At 41.6% G+C, this 23,779-nt stretch overlaps 2 protein-coding genes and 1 pseudogene across 4 annotated transcripts; all 3 read left to right on the forward strand.

Annotated features, from left to right (window-relative positions):
* Positions 1-111: 111 nt before the first annotated feature.
* LOC112726911 (putative UDP-rhamnose:rhamnosyltransferase 1) lies at positions 112-2,923 on the forward strand (annotated as a pseudogene).
* A 1,964-nt stretch (positions 2,924-4,887) lies between these two features.
* On the forward strand, positions 4,888-6,997 carry LOC112726912 (uncharacterized). Of its 3 annotated transcripts, none has more exons than XM_025776474.3 (3): positions 4,888-5,183; positions 6,034-6,119; positions 6,241-6,997. In XM_025776474.3, exon 3 carries the CDS (start codon positions 6,338-6,340, stop codon positions 6,917-6,919), a length of 582 nt encoding a protein of 193 aa, XP_025632259.1. In that variant the 5' UTR covers positions 4,888-5,183; positions 6,034-6,119; positions 6,241-6,337; the 3' UTR covers positions 6,920-6,997. The 3 variants fall into 3 exon arrangements, with proteins under 3 accessions (XP_025632259.1, XP_025632258.1, XP_025632257.1); XM_025776473.3 differs by having other exon boundaries at positions 6,034-6,115; XM_025776472.3 differs by lacking the exon at positions 6,034-6,119.
* Positions 6,998-11,405: 4,408 nt separating this feature from the next.
* LOC140177284 (uncharacterized) lies at positions 11,406-12,717 on the forward strand. Its single transcript, XM_072210440.1, has 2 exons — positions 11,406-11,553; positions 11,640-12,717. Exons 1-2 carry the CDS (start codon positions 11,442-11,444, stop codon positions 12,599-12,601), a joined length of 1,074 nt encoding a protein of 357 aa, XP_072066541.1. The 5' UTR covers positions 11,406-11,441; the 3' UTR covers positions 12,602-12,717.
* The last annotated feature ends 11,062 nt before the right edge of the window (positions 12,718-23,779 follow it).

Consider the following 23,779-nt stretch of genomic DNA (forward strand, 5'->3'; position numbering starts at 1 on the left):
ACAAAACATTTCTCTAAAAGAAGAAGAATAAGTGGTTTTTATTGACAGTTAATTAGGTACAAATATTTTACTTACCTCCTACTAGCTAAAAGAGACAACATAGTACCTTGAAATTGATTGGTCAATTCCTAATAATAAAGCTTGAATATTCATACACAGAAAGAAAAGCTAGCATATATCTCTTTGTTTCTATATACATATATATCCATCAAAACTCATAGGATAAATACAAGAAAAAAACAGAGGGAAAAAAATGTCTGAGAATGCAGCTCATCATGTGGTGATGCTTCCATGGTCTGCATTTGGCCACTTGATTCCATTTTTCCAACTCTATATAGCCATAGCCAAATCAGGAATTCATGTCTCCTTCATTTCAACGCCAAAGAAGATTCAAAGGCTTCCAAAACCACCTTCAGATTTATCTCATTTGCTACATTTGGTTGAAATTCCATTTCCATCATCAATAGAGTCAGTGGCGGATCTTAGGGGGGCCTAAGGTGGCCATGGTCCCCCCAAAATTTAAAAAAAAAAAAATAGTAAATAGTAATAATTAATAATATTAAATTTATTTTTATATAAAATATTAAAAAAAAATATAAGTTACAAAATTTTATAAATTAAAATAATTAAAAACTGCACTATGTATTAGATATTTGAATTATTGTTGCTCTTGTTAACAAATAGCCCATTCAAATAATTAATAAAAATGGTTCTATTATACTAGCCCAAGCACATACTATTAATTAAAGTAACACTAGTACATTTTTCAAATATTTGTTTCAAACCATGAGAGGCATCAGCGCCACTTTTCTCTCTCTTTTAGTGGTTTCCAAACTTTTGGTCTTCTACTCTTCTCATTCTAATTTTCTTTCCATACCAAAACAAGACATATAAAGAAAAACCATTGAAGAGAAGTGAACAGCAAAATATTAACCATTGAATGCACAACAAAGACTCAAAGAGGTATATTTCAATTTTTTAAAGTTAATAACAATGTCAAGTATTATTTATATTATTTATTTAAAATAATTAATTTATTTTTTTTATAATGGACAGTGTTCAAAGATTGAAGTGAGGGCAAAACTCAATAGAATTATTTTTGGGTGAGACTTGGAACAAAAAAATAATCAGGTAAATCAATAACTTTATTTTTGATTATTATATATTTGTGTTTCTAAAATTATTTGTTATTGCTCAATAGATTTAATATTTTTTTTAAAGAAAATAATATATATGCAATTATTTTTGTTTTTTTTTTTTTGTTAGATAGTTCAAGTTAAGTTAAAAATGTCAAAGATGAAAATAATTCACTCATTTTTCAAGAGAAAAGAGAGAATATATGATGAACAAAATTCAGCTTCAGATTCTTTGAGTAATGTTCAAAATATTATTGAACAACCTGTAACACAACTTGTTGAGCAAGATTAAAAAATATCAAAATCTTAAAGTATGTAGTCGAACATTGACTTTTATATAATATAATTACTTTTTTGATATATATGCTACAAATCATATTTTGTTAATTTTTTGTTATATTTTATATTTAATTGGTCCCCCTCTTATGAAATTTCTGGTTCCGCCACTGAATAGAGTCATCACATCTCTCTGGTGGTGAAGCTACTGTGGACATTCCATTTGATAAAATTCAGTACCTGAAGTTGGCATGGGATCACATGCAAAATCCAGTTAAGGAATTTGTGTCTAAGTGCAACCAGATTGGATCATTTTTTACTTTCATCCATACTGGATTGTAGTCTTGTAGAGATTGCACAAGAGCTTCATGTGAAACTCATGTACTACTCTGTTTACTCTGCTTCCACTATTGTGTTCTTTGGACCACCCGGTCCATTGAGAGCTCTAACATCGCCAGAAGTCCTAACATCACTAGGAGAATGGGTGAATTTTCCGTCTTTGGTGGCTTTTCAGCGAAATGAGGCCATTGCGTTCTATCAAGATGCTTACATAGAAAACGTGACCGAGTTAAGAGACGTTGATAGGCTTGCCAGTGTAATTGATGGTGCGAATGCTCTATCATTTCGCAGCTGCTATGAGATGGAAAGTGAGTATTTGAATCTATAGGTTTGCTTCCTATAGATTTGCTATAAGAGAAGACTTGTTGATGAGTCTTGGAGCAAGACATTCGAGTGGCTTGACGCATAAGCAACAAAATTGGTAGTCTTTGTTGGGTTTGGTAGTGAGTGTAAGTTGAGCAAAGAGCAAGTCGTTGAGATAGCTTATGGATTAGAGCTTTCTGAACTTCCATTTTTATGGACATTGAGAAAACCAAGCTGGGCAATTCATGATCATGATTCTCTACCTCTTGGATTTTGTGAAAGAACATCAAAGAGAGGAAAAGTTTGTTTTGGATGGGCACCACAAAAGGAAATTTTGTCACATAAATCTATTGGGGCTTCTTTGTTTCATTCTGGCTGGGGATCTATAATTGAGACTTCGATGTTTGGCCACACTCTTGTAGTGTTGCCATTCGTTGTCGATCAACCTCTTAATGCAAAGGCTTTGGTTGATAAGGGTCTTGCCATTGAAGTGAAAAGAAATAATGAAATGCCTTAGAGAAGCTATGGTATTGGAGGAAAGAGAGAAGCTCAGAATCAAGACAAGAGAAGTTGCTAAAGTTGTAGGAGATTTGAAGCTTCACCATGATTACATGGAAGCATTTGTCAAGTTTCTTAGGACATGATGAATCTGAGAATGGATCTTTTTATTAGCCCAAATGTTTCTTATATTGAGTGAGAGTAATGAATAAACTCTTGAGTAGTGTTTGATAAATGTTTTAAGATAGATGCAGGGATATTGAGATGATGGAGTCGCATAACAAAGTTAACAAACAAGCCCTTAATGTGGCATGGATGTATTTAAATGTGTGACTTAAGTAGTAGATCAACTGTGTAATGAATTACCTTCAGCTGTTGATTTTGTTCTATGGTTTGAGAAATAAATTCCGCAATATTATTAGTGATAAAAAATGGCTAAAAATTACATTTGAGCAAAGCATATCTAGAATTACTTCAGCTGTCATGTAATCCAACTTGCAACAGATAGGAAGTTTGGATGGTTACAAACTTGATATTGAATAGCAGTTTTCTTGATATTGAAGTGGTAATTAATGCATCACAAAACATTGTTTGATAGTTCATAAAATAAATATTTGTAGAAAATCTATCTATCTAGTAGAAAATCTAATCTAATCTAATCTTGGTTGAGAGGCTGAGGAATGCTCTCATGGATGCTGGAGCTCTTGCTGATGATGCAGAGCTCAAGCAACTGGATAACTATGATGTGAAGGAGTGGCTCAACTGTCTCCGAGATGCTCTTTACACTGCTGATGACTTGCTGGACCGCATCTGCAACTCAAAGATAGGCAGATGGTGAATGAGAGTAGGGTTGTATTTTGGGGAGAAATAAAGAGAATATGTAGGACACTGAGGAATCAGGAATGGGGCTCGAGAGGGGGGCCGAGGGATTCAGGTGATGACCGAGGAGAACCTGGCTCTTCTTTTTTCAATAAAACGCAAAACTGATGCGTTTCATAAAAATCGGCCGGTTTCCGGTTCAGTCCGAGGCCGGTTCAGAAGTTTGCCTCTGATTTTAGTATGGCGGTTTTTGATATTGAACTAAACCGCATAAGCATCCGGTTCACTGTTGGATTGGTTTGGTCTAATTTTCAACACCATAAGAAAGAGCATAATCTGATGATTGACTTGGTCAGACTATTGAACTATTGGTTCAACTATTAGGTCACTAGTTGAACCAGTTAACCCAATTCCATTTAAATAAAAATATAAAATAGTCAATCAACAAGTATTAAACCTATATATTAGTAAAATAAATGTCTTCATTAACATAGCAGATTTTTAAGGTTTTTGTGCAGATTTTATTAAAATTGTTTTCTCTAGGATAATTTTTGTCTAGTTTTTTTTTTTGGGCTTTAAGTTCCCATGTCTATAAATAAATTCAAATTTTAAAGATTAATATATTAATATATAATAACTAAAAACAGCAGAAGTCGAGAAGCAGAACCATCTCACAGTGTTTCAATAAAGAATGCGTTTTGTTGTTACAAATTTTTCAAAGTAGTGGGAGATAATACTCGCCGATCATGCATAATTTAAATGGAGAACAGCTGGCTCACACAGGGCCTTCTTGCAACTTACTAGAAGCAGGTGAATAGTTCCAGCAGCCAATGTTGGATGCCTGTTAATCGCCATGCCTTTTCATAATCAAGGTCTTCAAGTGTAGCAAGCTTCCTCAAACATATGCCTTCCATTGGATCCTTTTCACAATTTTGCGTCATTGTGTTTTTAGTAATATTCTAAAAATCGGATCGGTCAGTCCGACCGATCCAACCATGATCCGGACACCAATGCGGTTTGGCTCAACGTCGAAAATCGTTGTCCTCAAAATCGGATAAAACTGTTGAACCGGTTGATTCAGACCAAATCGGAACCTAACCAATACTCATGAAACAACATCGTTTTGCGCGCTGTTGAAAAACAGAACGTGCCAGGTTCTCCTTAGCCCTCAATCCTCATCTCAAGCCCTGGACGCCTCCTATTCCTCTTCCCTGCAGTCCCCCACCCCTAAAACACGACCCTAGGTCACAAAAGTCTCCTCCACCGCCGCAAGGAATGAGAATCAGCGCCGCCGGTTTAATGACCAGTCTGGTTTTTAGCAATATTTCTGAAAATTGAACCGAACTTATCGGTTCGACCGGGTTAATCGGAAACCTGGCCGGTTTCGGGTAATGTGCAGCGCAAAAAATTGGTCTGAAAACCGGTCGAAATGTGGTTAACCGGCTGAACCGACCATTTTTTTTTAAGATTTCCGGTTCGGCCATTAAACAAAACGGCGCCATTTTAATGTTTTTATAGAAAAAAATAAGGAAAACCCTACCCCTCTCTCTCGCAGCCACCCCCGAAACAGAGTCACTCAGTCTCACACCCCACCCCCACCTCTCTCTCTCGGCTCTCTTCTTGCCGTCGCACGAAGGTCTGCGTCTAGCTCGTGGCCTCGCCGTCACGAAGGGTTGCTCGTGTCGCGTTCCTTCGACGTCTCTCTGTCAGTCTCTCTCTCTGTCCGAGCTCTCTCTCGCTCTTTGTCCGAGGCTCCGAGCTCATTTTCCTTCCTCCACCGCCGTCACTTCCCATTCCTCCGAGCTCACGAAGGTTTTTTTTATTATTTATTTTTAATTTCAAGTTTGATTATTTGTTTTTGACTGATCAGGTAGCTTCAAATTCAATTAAATGGTTGCCATTATTTTCATCATTATCATATCACAGTTCTTGTTAGAATTTGACTGGGGATTGTTGATTTATCATAATTTTTATTATTTTTTTTCTTTTTTCCCCTCTGTTTTGATTGGAATTTCGTCTTTGGTCAGGTAATTTTGTAATTATTCAGGCACATCAAATTTTTATTTTTCTTTCTTCCCATTAAATTTTGGAAATTGGGAACAAACTCATCAGGTGATTTCTGTTCTGCTTCAGATCTTTCTGAGAAAAGATAAGAAAAAGAAAGGTGGCTTTGATTTATCTGAAACAAACCTTTTGTGTTGCTTTCGTTCTGTTTGTTTTTTTGCTCCAATGAATGCATACAGGTAGAAGAAACTGTGTGTTGTGTTGTCTTGACTTTGTGGTCAAAACACCCAAATTGCTGTGTGGTTCTGGTTTTGATTCAGTTATTAAGGACCTTTCTTATAACAAGAGAGAAAAATTGAAGATGAATTATGAAGTAGATTTGTTCCTAGACTACTTAATACTACTTATATGTAATACATGTTTGTGTGTGAGGTGTGAAGTGTGAACATGTGGATGCATTTTTCTGTCACTAAGGACACAAAAAGAGTGAGTAGTGGCATATTCTATAAGTGATGAGAAGCACACCATGAAATATCATAAGCTCTAATAATATTATTGTCGTGGGGTTGTTAAAGATGTTTTTGTGTTTTGTTCTTTCTTATTAAAAAAATGTCTTTGAACCCCAAATATGAGATCTGAGATAACCCCTTTTGTCCAGTTTTGTAAAGAAAGAAGATTACTAATTTCACACAATCTTCCAAAGGATTGAGTTCCTTGCAGCTGCATCACAAGACGAAAAGGCTGGTTTGATTGTGGACTTTTAATATTAAATTATGGATAATTTATTATTTGAAATTGTGAAATTTTGAATTTTATTAGTTTAGAAATTATTGAATTTAAATATTTGAAATTATATATAAAACAGAGCTTGCTAGGGTTTAAGCAACAGAAAAAGGGGAACACTGTCTCAGACAACAGATACAGAGAATCAAATCGAGAAGAAGAAGAAAAACCCTTTCACCATGGGAAGCAGGTTGGCTAGAAGGGTGGTGCAGTTTGCGAACCTTCCAATAAAGCTGCTACTGCCAACGAGCTTCACCAACATCCAAGAAATTGCACTCAAGACAATCCCATCCGCCACCAAGATCGAGATCAAGCGCGTCCTCGAGTCCCTCTACGGCTTCGAAGTCGAGAGGGTTCAAACCCTAAACATGGAAGGGAAGAAGAAGAAGCGTGGTGGCCTCCTCTTCGCAAAACCCGATTACAAGAAGGCTTACGTCACTCTCAAGACCCCTCTTTCAATTGACATGAATCTTTTCCCGCTCAAAATGGTTGAAGATGCCAGGAAGCGGATGAACAAGAAGAACGTGTCAAGTGTCGTTGAGGACGAAGAAGAGGAAGAGAGGAAGAGGCATTGGCTTGAAGGTGACCGGGCCGGATCGTCTGAGGCGGCACCTCGTGGGTATCGTGGTCACACGCTCTTTTGGGACCGCGGGATGGCCCGTAGGGTTCGTGGTTCAAGCCGTAGGCACCGTGATGAGGATCGTGATGGTGCTGCTAAGTTCCCCTGGAGCAACATGAGGGATGGTAGAGCTGCAAGGTAGGATAGTGAATTTTGTTGATGAATTATTGTTGTGCTTAATAAAATTATTGACTGATAATTTGAGAAGTGATTCTGGCACTATGCAGGGCTGCTATGTGTTTTTTTTTTTTTTAATATTTATATTTTTTTTTACATGTTTTATGATTGTGATGATAGTTCATGAAATGAAAAATTTTGACCTGGCATTTGAGGTGATAAGCTTGGATTTGAGTAGCAAAGCAAGCACAGCATAACTCCTGGTAGGGAGCAAGCTGTTATTTAATCAAAACTGAACTGAAAAGGATCCATAAGTTAGTAGCCAAAACAGAATTAGTTAGTGGTTAGTTAACAATTATGGCAGCTCAGCTGTGCACGATGATCAAGGGAATCAATCAATCAACCATGTCATTTTCTTTTCTGTTCTAACATTGGAATAACGGTATTATATATGTATTGTTGGTCCAGTTTCTATTGTGTACTTGTTGCCATGTGTTTCTGACTGTGTGGCCGTGTTAGGTGTGTGCAACTTTGCATCCAAAAATATGGTTGCCTGGTTTTGTAAGCCTAATGAATTAGCCATCTGATGTACCAAAAGTATTTGGGAGACAATAGAAAATCAGTTCAAAACAACCGAAAGTTACCTTATTTTGCATTTCTTAACTACTGCTTACTTTATCTTGCATTTCTTAATTACCATTGAAATAATTGAGTAATATTAGAGGTAATAAGTCTGTAATTATGGATGTTATATGCATGAAATTATAAATGTTAAGTTAAATAAAGTAATTTGGATCATTCTCTTCCCAGCATTACCATACCATCAGGGTAGTGGTCTTTTCCTCTAAAGCATAGACATGCCAAATTCTAGTAGGACATGTTCACTTAGGGCCTTTCTCTTTAGAAATAATGTTCCAATGTATATTTTGCCCCTCCTGAATGCGACTTCGAAATAAAGGATTGGCGCATCAAGATATATTTGTTAAGGTAGTTTGATGTCCACTTGCCATTTGTTGTGGAACCGCTTAGATTGTTACTGGTTTTATGAATCATTCATATAGAGAAGGTTCTTTCCTAATTTTGTTCAGTTCTTGAGCTAGGTTCTTATCCCAACGATAGGGAAAATTTGAGGATGAAGATTTCTATGAATGTAGACTCATCTGAAAGACCGTGCACTAATAGAATAAACTAAATGGCTACCCAAACTAACTTAGAAATCCTCACCTCTTAAACATTCCCTATTGTAGAGTGTATGAATGAAAAAATAAGCTACGACAGAAATTTATTACTAAAGCTATGCACAGAAGATAAGAACTATATCTACATGGCAGTAATTAAGGAACCTAATTGGTATTGAATTTTGAATGACTGAATTGATTTGAAGTTGAAATGGTACAACTTGTCATATTACACCCCTGTAAGAGAAAATTTCCATCTGAAATTTTCATCTTGCACCTCTTCAAACTTGGGTTGAGGAAGAGATGGTCCTTTGTGTTGATTTTGCTGGTTCATGTGGAAATCTTGATGGGGTTAACAATTGTGATTGGAACTATGTTTGGATATGGAAAGTGATTAACAAATGTGAACTATGTTATGCTAGGATATCTGTGATAAGCTTGGTTTTCTTGATGATTGAGCTTCCTTGGTTAGAAATAAGATCAATGGCTCATGTGGGTCGAGAAAGAGTGATCCAAGATATATAGCCTAGGGATACTTTTTGAGTTTTGAGTTATGGAAGAGGGTGTACAATGGGCTTTCGAAATGAGAACAAAGTGGTAGCTTGTAATGTAATTCTTCTCACACTGAGTATTCATTCCCTCAGTATAATGTTTATATTTGGTTTTTATCCTTTTGATTTTTCAAATACTTTTGTCAATACCTAAATTACTAAATTTAAAAATAAAAAGGTCTTATTTTTTTAATCTGTTTGAAATAATTACATCAAAATTTTATCTTCAAAGTCTTCTTTTTGCATTCTTCATCTCTTCTAGTGTCTTAGCTCGTGAACTTTCTAATGGTGAGTCTTCTCTTTGTTTCTTTCACTCAAATGGTACAAAATTCCAATGTTTCATTTTTGTTAATGACGGCGTAACGTAAAATGTTAGCTGCATTGTTAATGGTTTTATTTATTTTAGAATCAAATTTTGTTAAAAGATGTTATTTTAAATAATTTGATTATAATAAATAGAAGCTATTTACTTTTGAATTATCATATATTCAGTAAATGGTTAAACTTTTTATTTTTGGATTGAAATCACATAAAATTATACAAGGACTAAATCCATTTAGTTGTGATATAGTGGTAAGCTTATTGGAACCCTTAATCAACTGATGATGAGGGTTAAATGCCACATTGAACAATGGTCACCATTCTTATTTTTAGGTAGCGTTTGTTTTGAGGTACTGGAACAGAGATTGGGAGATTGAGATTTAGTATCATATTTGTTGGCTTAGAGATTGATATTAAAATTTTTATCTTTGTCTCCAAAATTTCAAAATTTCAGTATCTCTAAAAACTGGAGACACAGGAGACTGAAATTTTTAGAAACAGAGACTGAAACTTTAATAACATTTTATACCTAAAATACTCTCATTTCAATTAATTAATTTTAATTTTACCCTTTGTACAAATTAAATTAGAACTTCATTCTTGTTTCAATTTTTGTCTCTCATTTTGTACCAAACAGAATACTGAAATTTATTTCAGTCTCTGTCTCTAAGTCTCTATTTATCAATTTCAGTCTTTCAGTTTCTGTCTCTCTACCAAACACTACCTAAGGTTTTGAGAATCGGATTAAATGGTAAAATTAGATGTCTAAGTTTAAAAGTTCAATTAAAAATAAATTAGATGTAATAAAATAATCTTTTACGATATTTTAGAATAGTTCAAATATGCTTATATCATAAATGAAAAGAGATTAGTTATTGCTTTTGCAAGTAATATCTTAATTTTATTCGGAAAAAAACCCATTAATCTAACAAGAACTAACAATTTGTTTAAAAGAGCAGCTAAACAAATAATAATACTGTGAACGAAATTTTCATACTGGATAACAAACTGTTCGGTAGGTCGGGTTGATACTTTAGTTGGTAAAGAAGGGGGGGGGGGGGAGTCGCCTGGTCTTAGGTTGCTGGATCGGAGGAGGTGTAACCGACTTCCCGAACTCTTCATGTGGAGAAGGGGGTGTCACCTGCAAAGATACTCCGACGCTCTAGTCAGTCAAGTGTGCAGGCAAAAAATGGGAGAATGATGTGTGACGCACCTTTGGGGAGGGGTAGGACCCTCCCCATATATACCATGTCAGAGGTGGGTCCCACAAGGGCAGACCCACCTTCCTCGAAGCTTCCTTCACACAGTTGTAGCGGAGCTGTCAGGGACGCGTGTCCGGGTGAGAGGTTGAGCAACTCTAGCCCGACCGTTCGGGTCGGGTGGTCCACGGGTCAGGTCGGCCCGTATGCTGTTTGGGTCAGGCCGTAACAGTGCCCCCAACGCGCCAGCGATAGACGTGAACGCTGTTGGTGGCGTGTTATGTTTTTCCTTGTGTCGTCGCCAGGTCGGCCGCTCGTGGAGAGGACGTGCCTCTTGCGCGCGTGTCTTTTCGTTGATGGGGATAACCGTTCGTCGCCTCGTTCTTCGCGCCGGGCATTTAATGTTCATAATGGGTTGTTTCAAACCCTGTGGGTAAAGACTCTTTTACCCCTGCCTTTCGCGCTTCATGTCAGTTTTTTAACCCTCTAGTCAGTTTCACACTCCATTTTCATTCCATTTCTTTGTTCATCTTCATTTCTATTCTCTTTGCATTCTCCTTCTTCCTTCCTGAATTCCCTACTGTGATCTTCGCGTTTTTGAGCATCCATCCCTTCCTGCTTTCCTCTCAATTATCACAGTCAATCAGGTAAGCATTCTTCTCCTTTCTCTGCTCTATGTGTGTTTTATCTTCATTATCATTTCTCCTATATGCATGTTGCTTGTTTGATTTGCATGCTAGATGAACATAGTGTCAAGTAGGTGTGTTAGGGGGTTACCATTCCAAGGTGTTAGCTTTTTAGGTTTTTACTTGGATTCTGCTTTAGCCATGCTTGATCTTAGTTATTGAATAGGCTAAATGTAATTTCTGGGCTTTTTCTGGGTTCGTATTCCGTTTTCTGCTTTTCAAATGGCGCTCCTTAACCGGATCTCCGTGGCGCCATCGCAGCTGCATCTGCATCTGAACAGTTGGGCTTCCATCCGCTGTTTCGAGATGGTGTGTGAATATCTAGAGTTGCCGGTGTCCGTTGACGTTTTTCTTTTTTTCTTCAACCTCACGAATCCTTCCAAGGAGGGGAAAGCGACGAAAGGGTTCATGTCCTTCCGATCTGCCCAGGGTCGGATGATCTTTGGCTTGTTCGAGGACTCTTATCATGGGTTTAAAGACAAGTATTTTAAGGTGCGTCTGGTCAAAGGTCGCCACCCCTTCTGGTTGTCGTTGGAGGGGGAACGCCTCATCCCGACGTACTGGAATTTCGGGGCGGGGTCCAACACCTTTATCAAGGTGACTTACAAGGGGATGTCCGCTGTGGACAGAAACGTTGCCGACGTGTTGTTGGCCGTTTTTGGGAGGAATCATGTGAATCCCCACCTTTTGATGGGTGTCCGGGAGGTCGCCAGAAATTATATTTGTGAGTAGTTTTGCGTTTCCTGTATTATTGTTGCTTCGATTGGTTATGCCGATTTCATGACTAACTTGTTTACTTATTTGTTGCAGTGGAGATGTCTGCTTCAGTGACAGGGCTTGAGGGTTTGTTCAAGACTTTCTTGGCGGACAGCGATGAGGAGAAGGCTGACGAGAAGGCTAACGGGAAGCCAGAGAACCCTCATGAGGACAAGAAGGATCAGGCTGTGCCTTCACCTCGTGACACCGAGATGTCAGACAAAAACTCTGGTGGGACGCGCGTTTCTCCTATTCGTGAGGAGACGGCCGGCAGCGGGCATTCGTCCTCCACTCAACAAGAGGATGATGACTTGAAGCTTATCCCCACCCCCAAAAGGCAGAGGGCATCCTCCAGCCCTGAAGGAGTTCTCACCGTGATGGAGAGGAATTTCGACACTGGGGCCTTCATAGACTCCCAGTTGCTCCCTGGCACGGAGGATCACTTCCTTGGCACCAAGCTTGCGGGGCAGGCGAGGTGGATGTACCGTACCCTTCTCCGCGGTGCCGCAATAGCTCGGAAGGCCGAGTTTGAGCTGTCGAGGATGCAGTCGCTGCGTAGGAAGCTCGATTCTGCTGCCAAGGCCAATAATGAGTTCAAAACTCAAGTTGAAATGCTTCGGGAGCAGCTGTCCAAGACGGGGGAGAAGCTTAAGGCTGCCGAGGAGAAAGCCGCGTCTGCCGAGGAGAAATTGAAGACCTCCGATGCCACCGTGTCCCGTCTAACCGAGCGGGAGATGACTTTGGAGAGCCAACTCAATGCCGCGCAAGGTTGGGTGGTCGCTTTGGAGAAGGAACGTGATGTGGCCGTCTCGTCGGCTAAGGCTGCTCAAGCTGAGGTCGAAGAGCTTAGGAAGAAACATAAAGAGATCGTGAAACAGGGAAAGAGCGCGATCCTGATGACTGAGGAGGCTCTCAAGGCCCAGGTGAAGATCGTGGCTCCTAATTTCGACACATCGGCGATTGGGGTCTTTAAGACAATCAAGGATGGCAAGATTGTTGACATGCCCAAAATGTGATTTCTTTGTACTTTTTGTATGGATCTGTGATTATGTTGTAGAACTTTGTGGAACTTAGTTTTGTTATACTTTAATAGTCACTTGGTCGACTTGTGATTATCATTTTTCTTCGCTTATCTGGTAGTATTTTTGTTTTGTTTTGTTACCGTTTTGCCGGCGTAGGCTTGTCGCTCGTGTTCGTTACCGTTATGTTGGTAACTCGGCGAAGCCAGGTCGTGGCTTTGCTATTGCCGTAGCCGTTTGTTATGGCTTTAACTTAGTTGGCTCCCGGGGTGGTCAGTCCCGGGGCACCGTGTCATTGTCCCGTTTACCATGCATTATAAGGAACATGTTGTCGTGGGACGCATAAATGGGAAAAAGTAAATGGGAAAGTAATTTTGACGAATAAATATTAATTTTGACAAGTAAACATTAGTCGACAGCTAAACAAGTCTATTGCTATGACAAGTATTCAAGAAAGTAAATCACTGAGCTCGTCAGATGGCCTAGTCGGCGTGTTTGAGCTAAGAATAGAACCTTCTTAGGTTACCTGCATTCCAGGTTCTCGGAATTTCCTTGCCATCGAGCTTCTCCAACTTGTAGTCGCCTTTGCCAATTACCTCTTTGACCCTGTAGGGGCCTTCCCAGTTTGACGCGAGCTTGCCTTCCCCCTGGGTCGGGAGACTGATGTCGTTGCGCTATAGGACGAGGTCATTTTGTTCAAACTCTCTCCTGAGCACTTTGGTGTTGTAGCGCAGGGCTATTCTTTGCTTAAGTGCTACTTCTGACAAATGGGTCATCTCCCTTGCCTCGTCTACTAGGTCCCTCTCTACAGCTTCTTCCATTCCGTTTAGAAGTAGTCGTGGGCTTGGCTCGCCGATCTCTACGGGTATCATTGCGTCCACCCCGTACGTCAGGCGGAAAGGGGTTTCTCCCGTGGAGGACTGCGCGGTTGTACGGTAAGACCAGAGGACTGACGCGAGTTCGTCGGCCCATGCACCTTTTTTATTATCCAGCCACTTCTTGAGGCCCAGCAAGACGACCTTATTTGCAGCCTCGACTTGCCCGTTCTTCTGGGGATGCTCCACCGAAGAAAATTTCTGTTTTATGCCCAGACCGATGAGGAACTCCACGAACTTTTTATCGGTGAACTGCGTCCCGTTATCCGAGATAATGACTTCCGGGATGCCGAATCGGGTTATCACCTGTCTCCACATGAACTTTCAACAATTGGATGAGGATATACTGGCCAGCGGTTCAGCCTCTATCCATTTGATGTAGTAGTCGATGGCAACTATGAGATATTTGACTTGCCTCGGACCAACCGGAAAAGGTCCCAAGAGGTCGACCCCCCATTGTGCGAAAGGTCGGGAGGACGTCAGTAAGCTCAGTTCGGTAGCCGGTGCTTTGTGGAAGTTGGCATTCTCTTGGCACTTGATACACTTCTTCACGAATTCATTGGAGTCTTCCATCATTGATGGCCAGTAATATCCAGCTCGGATGAGCTTTCTTGCTAGGGCTTTGCCCCCGATGTGGTGACCACAACACCCCTCGTGGACTTCCCTGAGTACGTAGTCCGTTTGGTCGGGATGCAGGCATTTCAGCAAGGGCTGGCTGAGTCCCTTTTTGAACAGTTGGCCTTGTATGATCGCATATTTGGCTGCCTCCCTTCTCAACGTTTTAGCTTCCTTCTTATTTTCAGGGAGTTTGCCGTTTTCTAAGTAATCAGTGTGGGTCCATCCAGGAGGGGCTTATCTTTGTCAGGTGGAGGGCAACTGCTGGTTCTTTTGTCATGCCTTGAATGAGGGACCAGTTACCGGCTCCCGGTTTCGTGCTCACTAGCTTGGATAGGAGGTCTGCCCATGTGTTCCTTTCCCTTGGAACGTGTTAGACCGCGACCTCCTCAAACTGTTTGCTCAACTCTTTGACCTTCTCCAAGTACTTTTGCAATAGCAAGTCTCTGGCTTGGTAGCTTTCATTGACTTGCGAGGTCACGACCTGTGAGTCGCTGCATACTTCCAGCCTCGTAGCCCAGACTTCCCGAGCTAAGATCAAGCCGCCTAGAAGGGCCTCATATTCCGCTTGGTTGTTCGATACGAGAAACTCGAACTTTATTGATTGTTCGTATATGACCCCGGCAGGACTTTCCAAGATGATCCCGGCACCCCCGGACGTTTGGTTGGAGGCCCCGTCCACATGGAGTCTCCACCGTATGCTCGCTTCCTCGGTTAGGTCCCCCGCTACTTCTACCAAGAAGTCTGCCATTGCTTGTGCCTTGATCGCATGTCAGGGCTCGTATCGCAAATCATACTGAGATAGCTTGATGGCCCAAGTCATCATTCTTCCCGCTAAGTCGGGTTTTTGGAGCACTTGTCGGATTCTCTGGTCCGTTCTCACGACCACTTGGTGACCCTGGAAGTATTGCCGTAGTCTTCGGGAGGAGGTTAGCAGTGCTAGAGCCAGCTTCTCTAGTTTGCTGTATCTTAGTTCTGCTCCTTGCAGTGCTCTACTCATGAAGTAAATTGGTTGTTGAACCTTCCCTTCTTCCCGCACCAAAACTGCCGCCAGCGCTTCATCCGTTATGGCCAGGTACAGGTAGAGTGGTTCTCCGACTTTGGGCTTTCCGAGCACGGGTGGTGTGGCGAGGATCTCTTTGAAATGTTTAAATGCTTCCTCACATGCCGGGATCCATTCAAACACTATCCCTTTTTTCATAAGATTGAAAAATGGCAGCGCCCTAGCGGCCGACGCCCCAAGGAAACGGGATAAGGCGGTGAGTCTACCCGACAACCTCTGAACATCCTTGACACAGCCCGGACTCTTCATTTGGAGTATTGTTTGGCACTTTTTTGGGTTGGCCTCGACCCCCTTTGGGTTATCATGAACCCTAGGAATTTTTCTGCTTCCATGGCAAAGGCGCATTTGAGTGGGTTGAGCCTCATGCCGTGTTGTCGGAGGGAGGCGAACACGTTTCCAAGGTCGCTTATGAGGTCCTCAGGCCGGGTGGTCTTTGCAAGGATATCATCTACATACACCTCCACCATTTTTCCTATGAGGTCACTGAATATCTTGTTCATTAGCTTTTGGTATGTTGCCCCAGTGTTCTTCAAGCCGAACGGCATTACCTTGTAACAATAAATTCCCCTGGTGTTATGAACACTATTTTCTCTTCGTCAGGCCGGTGCATCGGTATCTGATTATAGCCAGAATAGGCGTCCATAAAGCTCAGGTACCGATATCCCGCCGCTGTGTCGACGAGCGCATCAATGTTGGGCAGGGGGTAACAGTCCTTGGGGCATGCTTTGTTGAGATCAGAGTAATCCACACACATCCTCCATTTCCCATTGTGATTTTTCACTAGAACTACATTCGACAGCCACGTCGAGTAGTCGAGTTCTCGAATAAATCCTGCTTCGAGGAGGCTAGCCATCTGCCTGGCCACCTCCTCTGCTCGCTCTTGCGACATTTTTCTTCTCCTTTGAGCTACCGGTCTGGCTTCCGCCTTCACGGCCAAGTGATGTGACATGAGTTGGGGGTCTATCCCCGGCATGTCGGCTGGCGTGCATGTAAATAGGTCACCGTTGGCCCTTATCATTTCCATTAGAGGTTCCTTCAATTCGTGTGGGAGGTTTCTGTTCACGAAGGTGAACTTCTCCTCCGTTTCCCCAACTCTGAACCTCTCTAAGTTCCCTTCTGGCTCGGGTCTCTGCTTGTCGCTGACTCTAGCGTCCAAGTTCGCAAGGAACACCCCCGATGCCTCTTTAGATTTCTTTCTTAAGGAGAGGCTGGCATTGTCGCAAGCGACTGCCGTTTCCAAGTCTCCTTTTATGGATCACACGGATCCGTCATCAGCGATGAACTTCATTATCAACATTTTTGTACTGATCACTGCTCCGAGGTCGTTGATAGTCTTCCTCCCTAGGATGACATTGTAGGCCGTGGAGTCTCGTAGAACCATGAACTCGGCCATTACCGACCTTTGTCCCTGTCCTGATCCTACCGATATTGGTAGGGGAATTATTCCGTCTGGCTTGATGAAGTGGTCGCCCAAACCTACCACACCGTGCTGGTGCGTCTTTAGATCGGCATCTCGTAGGCCCAAGGCATCGAACACGTTGCGAAACATGATATTCGAGTCAGCCCCGGTGCCTATGAGGATTCGCTTGATGAGGCCGGTTCCCACCCTGGCCGTAATGACCATGGGAGGATTTTCCGCGGCCTCCTCGAACCATTGGTCCTTTGGACCGAATGAGATAGGTGGGAGCCTCTTGGAGCTTCGCACAGAGGATGAGGAGACCGCCAGGACCTTGGCGTCTTTCTTGTGTGCCGACCTCGACCTTGGAGGCGCGTCTCGTGCCGTTACCATGTTCACTATGGTAAGACCGTGCTCGTTGTCCTCCGGCTCGTGGCGTCGCTTCACCGCGCGGCTCTTGTCCTCTCCTTCGCAGTCGCGATCTCGCCTCCTTGGCTCCCTGATCAAATGGGAGAATTCGGCCAGTTTTTTTGTCCCGGATCGCTTGTTCCAGCGCGTCCTTCAGGTCGAAGCAATCCTGTGTTTTGTGTCCATAGCCTTTGTGATAATCACAATAGAGGCTTTTGTTTCCCCCGGTCCGGTCCTTCAGAGGTCGGGTTTTGACAAAATCCCCTTCTCGGCTATCTGTTGATAAACTTCTATGATGGGGACGGTGAGGGGGTGTAATTGGTGAATTTTCCGACTCGAGGGAACGGCCTGGGTGTCTTGCTCGGACCGCTGTCTCTGGCGTGTTCCTTCTGTCTTTCTCCGCTTCCGTGCTGCCGGGTTTGATTGTAGGAGGGCTGCCGTTTGTTGGCAGCCATGACCTGGCTGACCTCTTCATCGTTAATGTATTCCCTGGCTACACTTTGGATCTCCTGCATTGTCCACACCGGCTTCGTGGTGAGGTGCTTTCTGAAGTCCTCGTTTAGGAGTCCGTTCATCAGGCATAGGCTAGCGACCGAATCTGTCAGCCCGTCAATCTCCAAGCACTCGTCGTTGAACCAGTCTAGATATTTCTTGGTCAGTTCACCGGACCTCTGCGTCACCCCGAGCAGATTGATCGGGTGCTTTGCCTTTGCGATTCTGGTAGTAAATTGTGCTAGGAAGGCGTGGCTGATATCTGAAAACCTGGCCATCGAGCCCTGCGGGAGGCTGTTAAACCACCGAATTGCAGGTCCCGTGAGAGTGACCGGAAAAGCGCGGCACCTTACTTCGTCTCCCACTCACTCCAGGTTCATCCTGGCCTCGAAGGCCGTAAGGTGCTCCTGCGGGTCTTGGGTTCCGTCGTACCTCATCTCCGTTGGCTTGTCAAAGTGCTTTAGCAGCCGGACTTCGAGGATTGAACGATGAAATGGGGTTGCACCCATTATCACTGGTCCCCGCATTCTCCTCGTTCTTTCCTCGCCGTCTTCCCGTCAACTTTCTTTCCGATCTCGATCTGTGGTGCGCCTCCTCTCGTGCCGGGTGTAGATGATGGGGTCGCGGCGTCTTCTTGGGCGTCCTTCCTCCCTGGCGCTCTCGGGCTCAGATCGTGGGCTAGCCGTTCGCCGGGAGTGGCTTCTCGGAGGGGAACGGGAGTAGCTTGATTCGGGAGTTCGTTGGCGATGTTCTCAATTTGCCAACCGGCGCTCTAGGTCCTGCATCCTGTGACGCAGTTCCTGCATTATTCTGGCGCTGTTGTTGCCAGTTCCCCCGAAGGGGTACCTTTCTTGAGATCGTGAGGTTCGTCGTGGAGGGGACCTCGTGCGCTCCCGGGAGGAAGCCACGGAGGCTTCTCCTCTGCGCTCGGTCTCGCGGCCTGTTCCTCCTGGGTCTAGTACAACATCCATTCAGGCGGTCTCCACAGACGGCGCCAATGTTCGGTAGGTCGGGTATCGGACGGTTCGGGTTGATACTTTGGTTGGTAAAAAGGGGGGGGGGGAGTCACCTGGTCTTGGGTTGCTGGATCGGAGGAGGTGTAATCGACTTCCCGAGCTCTTCGTGTGGAGAAGGGGGTGTCACCTGCAAAGACACTCCGACGCTCTAGTAAATCAAGTGTGCAGGCGAAAAATGGGAGAATGATGTGTGACGCACCTTGGGGGAGGGGTAGGACCCTCCCCATATATACCATGTCAGAGGTGGATCCCACAAGGGCAGACCCACCTTCTTCGAAACTTCCTTCACACAGCTGTAACGGAGCTGTCAGGGACGCATGTCCGAATGAGAGGTTGAGCAACTCTAGCCCGACCATTCGGGTCGAGTGGTCCACGGGTCGGATCGGATCGGCCCGTATGCTGTTTGGGCCAGGCCGTAACACAAACTAAACTGGACACATTATCTTAAAATTGTTTTTAAGTTAAAGAATCCAGACATGAAGTTGATTTTATCATACAATTAATCATACATAAAATTAATACTTTTTATACTTGATAATTTAAAACATTTTAATTTCACATCTAACCAATACGATATTTGATTAATAATAAAAGATATTATATGGACACAAAAGAATTAACCATTAAATCAATCAATATATATTTATATATTTTTACATGTGATGATTTACACATTTTTAATATATTTTATATAAATAACTAAGTAGTAATTGAATTTTATTGCACATAAAGTAAGATTGGTTAAAAAAAAAACTCCATTGGACAAAAAGAATTCTCCATCATAGACTTTCTTGATATTTTAAAGTTTTTTATGTTTAATTTAAAATTTTAAAGATTGTATATTGATCATGAGTTCATGACAAATTTGTCTTTTATCCCCTAAAACAATTTCCAAAATATATTGCAAAGGTTGATGATTTAAAAGGTTCAACAAACAATAACCTCCAATGGACTATTCCATTCAGGCCTGCTACACATACAAGCAAAAACGAGTTACAAGCTTTACAAGTTTGGCCCAGCCCAAAAAGAATTCACGCGCATGAAGAGGGATTGAATGGAGCGTAACATTCACGCGCTCCCACTCAAAACGGTTACGTTCTCTTCAAGTAATGGCAGACTCTTCCACTTCTCAAAGCAATTCGAAGAAAATGCAACCCTTCCGTTTTCGAGCGAAAATCGAAAATCAAAATATACAACTCGTCGCTAACCTTCGAAACCTCCATCAACACACCATCAAACTCTCCATCAAGAATCTCCAGCGAAAACAAAGCAACAATACTCAAGGTACGTTACATGACGATTCCTGTATATTTTCCAGATTACGAACTAGGTTTTACTTTTCTTCTACGTTGTTGTTCTAGGGTTTACTGTTATTCTTGCTTCTTTATTACACTGTTCTTCTACGTTGTTGTTCTAGGTTCTCCTGTTATTCTTGTTGTTCTAGATCTTCTGGTAACTGATTTTGGGGGTATATTCCGTAGATTGGGGGTGTATATTGCTTGACCTTGTAATGTTGCTTGATATTGAAGTATGTTTGAGTGATACCTGACTGATATATATGGATGTATCTGAATCATATCTATGGGTGTATCTCACTGTTATCAATGGGTGTATCTGAATCATATCTATGGGTGTATCTTACTGTTATCAATGGGTGTATCTGAATCATATATATGGGTGTATCTTACTAATATCTTTGGGTGTATCTGACTCATATATATAGGTGTATCTTACTGATGTCTTTGGGTGTATTTTTCATTTCAGAGAAAATGGCAGCAAGAAACCCAAACAAAAGACCTTAAGTGTGCCACACATCTCCTAAGTGATAAATTCAGAAACATGACTGAGGAGAAGAAGGCGATTGTGAGGGATCTAGGATTCGGTGGGTTGATGCACATCCCACCACTAAGGGTGCATCACCAACTGTTAAGGGAGCTGGCAAACAACTTCAAACTTGGGGAGAACAGACTGGAAACAGGATATGGTTCTTTCAAAATAACCCCAAGAAAGATAGGTCATGCGCTTGGCATCAATGCAACAGGTAACTAGCTCAAAATTATAGGTGTATATTAAGTTGATGCTTGGGTGTATTTAAGGTTGATGCTTGGGTGTATTTGAACCGACTTTGATACTTTGTTGTTTTCCTTTTTGTAGGAAATCTGTTTCCTCAGAAAGTCGAGTATAAGAAACTTTCTGAGGATGACAAAATAATTTTTAGAAGATTCCAGGGTAAGACCCTCAAAAGTCTTACCGATGAGATGATGGATATCGGCGTTGGTAACGAAGAGGAACGCCTAATGTTCAAGAGGATTTTCATCCTCTATATACAGATGGCGTTCCTTTTGCCAACGACAATAAACAAAATCTCGCCTGTGCACCTGGCCCCAATTTTTGAGATGGACGGCATCTCGGAGCGAAACTGGGGGGGCCATGTTTTGACCTTCATCGTCAAGGGCATCACAGACTACAAGGAGAAAAAGAAGAAGGCAATTGATGGCTGTCTCTTTGCCCTGATGATAATATACTTTCATCTTTCAGAAAACAAAGGCAAGAAGAGGGCTAAAAGACCACCAAAACCATGGATTGCCAACTGGAGTAAGGAGCAGTTGGTCGAAAGAATGAATGCAGAAATAGAGGAAATTTTGGTAAGTTGAACATAATATGTTGTGTGTATATTTATTTATCTGAATGCTGCTAAATAAATTATCTGATGTTTCAGGGGATTGTAAACATGGCGCAAACAAGAGAGAAAATGAAAAAAAATAAAGAAAACAGAAAAAAAAAAGAAATCAAGAAAACAAAAAAAGGAAGGCAAGTTCAACATTGTCTTCGGAGGAAGAAACAACTACTGACAGTGACAGTTCTACCTCTGAGTCTGAGACTCAAGAAGACTCAGAGGATTCAGCAAGAAAACACCACAGCAAAAAGGGAAAAAAGTAAGTACCATACTTGGGTGTAATTTCTTTTTCGAGTTGAGTGTATTTTGTGGAACCATTTGGGTGTATTTTGTTGATCAAGTTGGGTGTATGTAGTTTATTAAGCTGGGTGTATTTCGCTTGCTGCGTTGGGTGTATATTGTCCATTCAGTTGGGTGTGTCTTGTGCATTCATTTGGGTGTATTTTATATCTTTAGTATGTTCTAAATAATGATTATTTGCCTTACAGAATGGACTCCAGAAAAAGAAAGAAGAGTCAAGAGGAGTCAGATTCTGATTCAGAATCTGAATCTGAATCAAGTGATGAGTAATATTCTGAAATTATTACTCCTTTCTTTTGGCTTCATTATAAAGATTTCATGTATTAACTGAAGTGTCTCTTATTAACTTATAGAAGCGAAAAATCATCACCGGCGGAGAAAGAAAAGAAAAAGAAAAAGACAAAAACAACACCAAAAAAGTAAGCACTTCTTTGGATAAATATTCTGTGATAAAATTACTTTTTTATTTCTGATTCATACTTTTTTTCCCACCCAGAACACAATCAAAAAAGAAAAAAGTTGTTGTTGAGCATTCATCCCTGAAGAAGATCAATACTTTGATGGGTACAGTACCTCGTTAGCTATATTACCATCTATCATCGTAATTCTTTTTGTTAACATCTTCTTTTATGAATGTAGTGAGAGATATGAAATATCAAGTGAAGAACTAGATGAATTGCTAAGGGGAAACGTTGAAAAATCTGCTGCAGAGGGGTATGTCTTGTTGGGGGTGTCTATTTCAAATTTTGGTGTGTTTTCTTTGCTAATAATTATTTCTTGTTTCGCAGGGAGAACCAAGCTGACCTGCGATCGACAGAAGGTCGCTAGGTCTCCTCTGAAACGTAAGAAGCTTTATTTAATAAAGTCTTGTTATCGTGATTTGGGTGTATTTTGTGGAACCATTTAGGTGAATTTTGTTGATCAAGTTGGGTGTATGTTGTTTATTAAGTTGGGATATTTCGTTTGTTGTGTTGGGTGTATATTGTCCATTCGATTGGTAGTATCTTGTGCATTCATTTGGGTGTATTTTATACATGTATCTTATTTTGTCTGAATAACATGAAATCTGTTTAGAATACCGGCTGTGAACTTGGGAAGTGATGATCCTTCCTCTCAAGGACGCACAGAACAGAGTAGTGTAAACCAGCCGTCACAGAGCATGTAATTTCTCTTTCAGATAACCGATACTTTTGTTCTTCTATTAACTTCTACTTCTAATTCTATATATATATTTTTTAGAAAAAAAGCCCTTTATTATTTTATTCAAGAAAAAAAAGGCAGGAAAAAAAAGTAAAAACTGCAAGTATGTAAGTTCTCAAAAAACAAAGCCTGTCTTCTTTTTGAATTGTTCGGGTGTATTTTTTGACTTTCTTTGGGTGTATTTTAGGTTGAGTCCGGCTGATTCGAATATGATGGTTGTGAGGGAACAGACACCGTCGGATGCGCTTGCAATGTGAGTTTTCCAAGAATATTTCAACCTTATAACCTTATTATTTTCAAAGGCGTTGTTAACCTTTCATTTTTCTTCTTGTTTAGAGTCCCGATTCAAGTTTTTGTGCCGGCGTCCCAAACAACCACTGTGCCGGAACTTCAAGAAACACCTGAGACAGATTTTGAACCAACCCCTCCGCTACAAATTGAAGGAACTACAGAAACGTAAGAAATAGTATTGGGTGTATATTTGTTTAGAGTTTGGGTGTATATTTGCTAACAGTTTGGGTGTATATTGTTCCTGATTAGTTTTTTTTTTACGCCATGATTAATTTTGTGTAACTGTGCAGCACTCCTGAACCCCCCTCCCCCAACAACTTCAAGAAACCACACCCACGCTTCCCCCAACTCCATCTAAAATGTAAGTTCATCAGACTAAAATCAATCTTTGCTTATGATCCGTATATTCTTACTCTTATAATACGTTATACATGATGACGCAGTCATCCAGCCGCAGAAGACGTTGCTGCCCTGATGATGATGGAACGGACAGCATCCTATGTTCCTAAAACAGATCCAGTGCCATCATTCAGCCTTGGCTTGACTTATTCAAGCCAGGAGGGAGCGTTAACGCAGGAGACAGAAAGGGCAAAATCTCCAGAAACTGCAAATTTGCTAGAACAATTAGACGATTTGGTACAAAAAATAGCAAGCAGTGCGGCGAAAGAAAAAAGTAAAAGTCCACAAATTCAAAGGGAGACTGGGGGAGAAAGTTCTGGGAAGTTTGAAACTCCTGAGGGAATAAATCAGATTACGGATGATATGAAAGAAAAGTGCTACATCTGGGGGACACGACTGAAGACTTACGCAGATGGCAGTACTGACGAGTATGACCACATCTG

Source organism: Arachis hypogaea, chromosome 12, assembly GCF_003086295.3.
Source record: "Arachis hypogaea cultivar Tifrunner chromosome 12, arahy.Tifrunner.gnm2.J5K5, whole genome shotgun sequence".
Lineage (NCBI taxonomy): Eukaryota > Viridiplantae > Streptophyta > Magnoliopsida > Fabales > Fabaceae > Arachis > Arachis hypogaea.